At 35.2% G+C, this 7,702-nt stretch overlaps 1 protein-coding gene across 2 annotated transcripts; it reads left to right on the top strand.

Annotated features, from left to right (window-relative positions):
- Nucleotides 1-551: 551 nt before the first annotated feature.
- LOC112743632 (uncharacterized) lies at nucleotides 552-5,313 on the top strand. Of its 2 annotated transcripts, none has more exons than XM_025792914.3 (5): nucleotides 552-990; nucleotides 3,347-3,561; nucleotides 3,649-3,721; nucleotides 4,082-4,247; nucleotides 4,879-5,313. In XM_025792914.3, exons 2-5 carry the CDS (start codon nucleotides 3,396-3,398, stop codon nucleotides 4,981-4,983), a joined length of 510 nt encoding a protein of 169 aa, XP_025648699.1. In that variant the 5' UTR covers nucleotides 552-990; nucleotides 3,347-3,395; the 3' UTR covers nucleotides 4,984-5,313. The 2 variants fall into 2 exon arrangements, with proteins under 2 accessions (XP_025648699.1, XP_025648698.1); XM_025792913.3 differs by having other exon boundaries at nucleotides 555-990; nucleotides 3,357-3,561.
- The last annotated feature ends 2,389 nt before the right edge of the window (nucleotides 5,314-7,702 follow it).

Below are 7,702 nucleotides of genomic sequence, written 5' to 3'. Positions count from 1 at the left end.
TATATCGTAATTATGATTGAATATAGTGGATATTTTTTGTAGTTTGAACTGTGATTTTTTCTAGATATTTTATGGGTTTTCCATGTTAAATTGAGGGTGTTATTTTGTTGTTGACATAGTACGTATTTCATTATTCACTATACGGGTACTATTCATTGTATAGTATTATTTAGGGTTAAGTATTTTTGCCGTTTTTAAGATTTGAGGTCAAAATCAAAATCGTCTCTGATTTTTTATCTTATTAAAATCACCATCAACGTTAAAAAATGTCATAAAATTGTCCTTTTATCTATAAATAACATTTTCGGACAATTTTATCCTTAAACAAAAATAAAAAGAAAACCCACCCCACCCTTACCTAATGTTCTAAAATTGGACCAGACTGGCCGGTCGGATCGATTTAACCACAAACCAGCAATACTAACGATCCGGTCAGACATGTAAAATCGGTAATAAAACGGTAAAAAATTGTTGAACCGGATGAGAATCGGCCGGTCGGACCGAACCGAAACCCGGCCGGTTTACACAAAAAAAGGAAGCTCATTCGTTTCTTTCTCCCTTTCTCCCTTTCTTTCCTTCAGTCAGAGAAATCACCCAAACCCAACCACAAAACCCTAGCACTGTAAGCCCGCACCACCGCCACAAGGAGTGGCATACTGCCGCCGTCCGTCGCACTCAAAGTTCGCCATCCGTCACCTAGCTTCCCTCGTGCTCCAAATCTTCAACACCTGTTCGCTGTCACCGATCGCGGTTGCTTCCTCGAGCTCGGCGTCCGTCGTCTTTGTCTGCTCAGCCGCGCTTCCGTCGCCGTTTGTTTGCCGTTCACGTTCGCGTCTTCGTTCGCGTTCGTTCGGCGTTCACCGTTCGCGTTCACTCGCTGTTCACCGTTCGAGTTCGCGTTCGTCTGGAAGCCACGTTGCTCTGCTTCAAACTCTACGACCAACCCGCGCGCTCCACTCAGCCGTCGAACTGCTCTTTTTTGTCCCCGCCGTGAGTTCCCTAAACCCGCCACCAGACAATACACTCACACAACACCAATACTCTTCTTCAAACTCTGCAACTTCTGATTTCTATTACAATAAGTAATTATTTGATTTGGTAGTGGTTTGGATTTTTTCATAGACTAAATTAAAGTTACAATAGTTATGTTCTCTTCTCTATCACATTGAAATTAAGCTTTGAATTCTCTTATTTCGTTTTAATTTTACCGCACTCAACATGTTTGATGAAATGCTTTAACCATATTTCTGGTTGGTTTTATAATTTCTAGCTTTTAGAAACTTAGTAAGTTGATTGCATGTGAAATTAGAATAATTGGATCATAGTAATTAGGAAATTTTAGCTGTACAAATAGCATCTTTGCAGAAAACATGTTAGCATGATGATTCCACTTGCATTAGTGTTCTTCTGGTAAATTTTTTAACTGTTATTGTGAACTTGTTAATTTGCTAATTGTTCTTCTGTTACTTTTATTTATTTATTTTTTTTGTTGTGATTTTCTGTTCTTGAATTTGTTAAGTTGATTTGCTAAATTGTTGGGCTGCTGGTGTTTTAATTTGTCAAATTGTTAGGTTGCTGCGACTTAATTTGTTGGATTTTCTATTTAGGTCTTGTTCTTGTTTATTTGCTAAATTGTTGTTGTGTATTTATTGTTTATTTGCTGGATATTGGTGATCATTGTCTTTGAGATTATTTACTATGCAGGTTTAGTGTCATCACTGTTTTGGAATGTTTGTTGCTGTTTTGTAATTGCTGGTTGTAGGTTTAGTGTGATTATTGGTTAATGTTTTGGTTTAGTGTTCTCTCTTTTCCAGATTTCCCTTCTCCCTGTATTTCTGCATGTTGCTGAATTGGTAATCAATAAATTTGCCTTTTTGCTGTAAATCGGGTCTTTACTAGGATTTGTTAAATTTGTTGCTGTAACTTGCATTTGTTGCTGAATTTGTTGCTTCCCAGTCACAGAATCAGAACAGAATGCTCAGTCAGTGCTTGATTGATTGGCTTTGCTCACTGTTTGTATTTGATGATAAATTTTAAATTGATAACTTTTAAATTTTAAATTTGCACTGCCCATGTTACTGATTCACTGTTCTTTCAGTGCTTTTTGTTGTTGTTAATCATTGTGATGAGCTTTGTTAAAATTTGCACTGCCTATATTACTGAGTGTTCCTTCAGTGCTTTTTGTTGTTGTTAATCATTGTGGTGAACTTTGTTAAAATTTGCACTGCCTATGTTACTGATTCACGGATTCATCCCTCTCGTCATTATCATTGGCATGAACTCCGAACCAAAGCCCCAACTCTCTGGATAAAATTGTAATGAAAGCTTATTGGGACTTTTTCTTCTACTTAAGGTATGAATCAGAATGATGAGGCCAAGTTGTGAATACACAAGTGTCAACGGACTATAATATATATTGAATTTGTGACATTAGAAGGGTGTAATAATAACAATAATGGAGTCATGTTACTTGAATATTGAGGTTTAACATTTAAACTCTCAGCTTCTTAGCCCTGTTTGATTCTTCATCTCAGGCAATTGAATCGAATCAACCAGGCCTTCCTTTTCTTTTTCTTTTAGTTGATTCTTAATTTTTCTAATATATGTAGCTTTCTGAATCAAGTGGATCAGATTATGTAGTTTTCTTGATTTGGGATATTTTCGGAGACGCATTAGAAGAGCTATTTTATTGTTATGTTTGCTATAATAATATTCACATGTTCTGTATGCTTGTGATTATTTCGGTGTTTACATTTTCTTTCCAAGTCACTTGCTGTGGTTGTTCTCTGAGTTAAGGCTTTGTATGTGTGTGAGAATGTGATAATGTTGAATGCTGTTGCATCTAATAGGGGTTCTTGGAGTACCCTCATCTTTGGTCCTTTATAATTTATTTATTATTATATTCTAAAACAGTTTTTTGGGTTGAACCACCGGTTGGACCGGTTGGACCAGTGAACCAGTGACTAAAGCGGTTTGATGACCTGTCCGGTTTTCAGAACCTTGGGCAAACTAGATGTTATATTATTAGAGTTTGGGGATTGTTTAGGGCTTGGTGGGGTCTTAAAAAATGAGAAGGCTTATAACATGATGAAGTTTTTATTTACAAATTTTTCATATCACATATCCACAATCCATTGACAACGGAGAACTAGTTTCATCTGTTTTGCATAAAAGTTTGTTATTTTTTGTACTTTTATTTTTTCTTAAAAATTGTAACAGCTCTGCACTCAAAAATCATAAAAAGGAAAATTTTGACTGACTAATCAATATATTTAAATGAATGTGCTTTTATCCTTTTACATTCGACATTCCTCTATTCCCCTGTTCTCATTGCTATTTCGGGAAGTTGGTTGCAGATGGTTTACATACATTTGGCATAACATGCACTTGAACAAATGGGATCAAGCAGCTTTCTGTGGAATTTTACCAAAAAGTTTGTCACATTTGGGATCGTTACTGTTACTGTGTCTGATCGTTATGTAACAGTGGTTCCAGTTCGGGGTGGCTCTATGTCTCCCACACTTAATCCAAAAACCAGCTCTTCTGCAGGAAACTTCTCTGGTAATATTCTTGCCAAAGGGGGTTCATAAGAAACGTGGTTTTTTGGGATTGCAGATTTTGTTATTTGACCATTTGGTTATGCTGCAGATGATTATGTCTTGGTTGAGAAGTTTTGTGTTGACAAATACAAATTTTCACATGGAGATGTTGTGGTCTTCAGGTAATACATTTGTTTCACTCTTGAATATATGTTTGCATTTATATGCCATATTTTACATTGGTATATGATATGATGTCTAGAGAAGTTAAACAACATAGTTACGGAAAATAACCACCTTGGACCCTGTGATTGTTTGACTTCACAAAGGATTTTTTCTTGGACTAATGTTGCATTTCTGTTCAAGTTATTGGTAGTGACTGGTGAATGATTATGCTATTATATTCAACTACTAAGATAATTCATGTTTTATTAGAATGTAGATTAGATCTAAGTTGCTTCTTTTGAAATTCTTAATTGGTGATTTTATTTATTTATTTATTTTTTTAAGATTTTAATTAGTGCATCCCAAACCTTTTGTAGTTCCCCATTGAATCACAAGGAGAGACACATAAAGAGAATAGTTGCATTATCTGGTGAATGGTTTAGTAGTCGTCAGAACTATGATGTGTTGAAGGTTCCAGAAGGACATTGTTGGGTTGAGGGAGATAATGCGGCTTTTAGCATGGATTCAAAACAATTTGGATCTGTAAGGTTCTCTTATCACTTAGTTTAAGGCGTGTTACTTATATAATATATTGCAAAACTTGACCAGCCAGGCTTCTATTGCCACAAAAAAAGCAATTTATTATCTGTCAATGTCAATTTTGTTGACATGTTTAAAGATAGTAGTGTATATGAGCTTTTTTGTTTAATCCCGTATCCGTATGTTACATGCGTAATGTATTCAATCAAGTGCTATTCACTGTGGTTTTACAGCTACAGCGGAGCCATCTTACTGATTTATATTTCACATGAATACTTGCATACATTAATATATCAGTCGTTTAACATGACTCCTTTTTTGAGTTGATTTTCATGTGCGTTGATGTTGAGATAGATAATAAGGGTACCATGCTGTTAGCCTTGACCGAAAATTTTTATTGATTTGGATTTTCATTGTTGTAGACTTTGTCTATGTTCTTTTCCTTTTATTTTTGGTCGTTATCTCACACACACACACACAAGGGGGAGAGGGGAAAGGATCGATTCCGAGAATCGAACCAGGGTGTGGTTGCTCACGAGTCAAGTGAGTTGCCATTGCGCCAAGGCCTCAGACCACGTTTCATCTGTGGTTGCAACCTTTTAACATCTTTGTAACATGTAAATTGTGTTTGCAGATTCCTTTGGGTCTCATACGAGGGAGGGTGACCCATGTTGTGTGGCCTCCACAAAGAATAGGCGCCATCCAGAGTCCTCCACGAGAAGGATTATCTTCTTTATAGTTGGATCCTGATGATGCTGTTGCCAGGCCTCCTCAAAGTGCAGAATTTTGTGAGGAGAATCCTTCCTGGAGTATTCTTTTCTCTTCGCTAATGTTGTTTTAATCGGACACAGAAACCATTCTTTACTCCATATATTTCGCTTTGCGGAGGAGAGTTACTATAGTTCATTTGTTAATTGGATTATAGTATAACCGTTTAACCCTTCAATTTTTTTATTTTTATTTTTCCCGGAACCGAGCAATTAATCAAAATAGAAATGAGATGAATGATATGTTACTCGTTTTTTAGCAGAAGATATTAAGATGGTAATGTTCAAAATTGATACTTCTAGTCTCCTTGTCCAAAATTTTCTCCTTGCTCTCATTTTAGAGATGATTTGGGACATTTTGGTTCTTTGCATATTTATTATTATTTAATTAATTTAATATCAAATACGTGAATAACGTATATTTTAGAACCCTTGTACTTTTAGTTGGTGACCAAATAGGCAAATACTGGATTTCCGATTTTCACAACCTTGCTTTTCACATGGTCAGTTAATTTGAAATACATTTTATTTATATTTCTGTCTGTTGGAGCAATAAAACCATAATAGTAAAAAAAACTTGAATAATCATAATACCCATTGAAAAAATATTTCTAAAGCAAGGAGATTGGTAGTGATAAACTGGAAAATTAATCACTATGAGAAAATATAGGTAACTAACTTTATATGCAGTTAACTGGTTAATTTAACAACTAATTTTTTAAAAAAAGATTTAAAAAATTTTAAAAAATTAGGATTGCGCTAAGAAAATATGTGGATCAGGCTCCTCTAAAGTTGAATTCTCACTTTAGAGAAAAAAGTACATCATTAATCACCATTAGATTAAGTTAGTGGGGCTCACAGATAATAAATGTTACAAATTTAAAGGTGATTAAAGCATCACTTTACCACTTTACTAACATTGTTACTTTAGAGGATCTTTTTCCAAAATATGTACCTTCCCACTCCAGTTCTCACACTCCAATTCCTCACACTACGACCTCCTTCGAATTCCTCTCGCTGTGATGTTGCATCCTCCCCCCTCCAACTCTTCTCATTGCGCCGCCGCGCCCTCCCTGGCGAACTCCTTTTGCTGCACTGGCGCGCCCTCCACGTGCAACTCCTCTCGCCGCGACGCCTTTCAATCCTTTAGCGTCCCTCTTCTCTGCTCCAACAACGACGTTCGTATGTCTTCTGTCTATATTTCATTCATTTTCAATATTTTTTTATTAAGTTTCATATGTTTCTTCTTTTTATGTTGGATAATTCTTTTTAATGCTTTTAGATTTTTTTAGCTCAGTTTTTAATATTTCATTTTCTTAAGTTTTGGATGTTTTCTTTTATTATATTTTGGGTGTTTTTTTCTCAATAATTTTGGATGTTTCGTTTTGTTAGGCTTTAGATGTTTTTAAAATGATTTTGGATATATCTTTTTTGTTAGGCTTCGGATGTTTCTTTTTGTTAAGTTTTGAATGTTCGTTTCTCAATAATCTTAGATTTTTTTAATATTTTGGATGTTTTTTTTATTAAGTGTTTTATGTTTCTTTTTATTACTGCTCATATCCTGATCCAGAATTAAGGCAATGCCCAAAACAATTAGTTCGGTCTACAAAGATCTAAAGGGATCATTTCTCAACTATCCGGCCTGTGCGAAAAGTGAATCCTTTGATCTACGCACCCGACCCGACTTGCTCGACAAGAAGATCTCAACTGAACTAATATACATCCCTACAAATTCGTCCATTATTTTAAATATGGGATCACAACAACCCCCTAAACATAAGGGAAATAATCACCCATTTTATAGGTGGAGGAGTTACAAAGTGATAGTTAGGCTAGCACTCCAAATGTATAAGTACTCTATCACACACAAGTATTTCTCAACCATAATTTATAAAAAACCTCCCTAAAACCTTTGCTAACTTAAGTATTAGAGTCCTTTGCATGTACCATTCCTCACTCTCACTCGAAGACCTCGAACGGCTTTGCCTCGCTTGGAAAGACGTCGAAACCCTCATAGAAAAGAGTTTGGACCTCACGCTCAGACCCAAACCACATCAGTTTTAGGTAATCTTCGAAACTATTAGGTTTCAAATGTTCTCTTCCTAATAATGAGAGAGAAAGGAAAAAAAGGGTTTCAACATATTTTTCTGTGAGGAAAGTGTCAAAGTAATTTTGAGTAATGAATTTAGAATTTTTTTTATTTTTAATTGACTTTTTTACGATCCAACTAATAATTGACTGTTACCTTAATTGGTTACGAAGTATGATTGTAATCACTTTTAAATTTGTTATTTTCATTATGCGCAAATTTTATTATCTTGTTTTAGAAGCGATTACATCCTTAATTTTATTTGTTAGAAAATTATTATTTCCTAATCTATTTATGGACCATACATATATTAATTATAATAACAAATTAAGCTGTTTCATATTTAGTTGGGCTATACATCCATGTAATTTTCCATCCAAGTCCATCCAAGATGGCCCAATACCAAAAAAAGCTCAATCTCATTAAATGAAACGTGAAATACACGCGCTCCAAACTCCCGAAACGTTAACATTCATTCGCGCCTTGAATATGAAACAACGTTCCTTCTTCAACCTTGAAACCGCTATTGGAGAACTTCGAATTTCTCTCAAAATCTCTCAAAGCTCTATCGTTTTCTCTGCGAAAACTACTTCAACTCAGGA

Source organism: Arachis hypogaea, chromosome 14 (genome assembly GCF_003086295.3).
Source record: "Arachis hypogaea cultivar Tifrunner chromosome 14, arahy.Tifrunner.gnm2.J5K5, whole genome shotgun sequence".
NCBI classification, from domain to species: Eukaryota; Viridiplantae; Streptophyta; class Magnoliopsida; order Fabales; family Fabaceae; genus Arachis; species Arachis hypogaea.
This window is presented reverse-complemented; position numbering and strand designations above follow the sequence as displayed.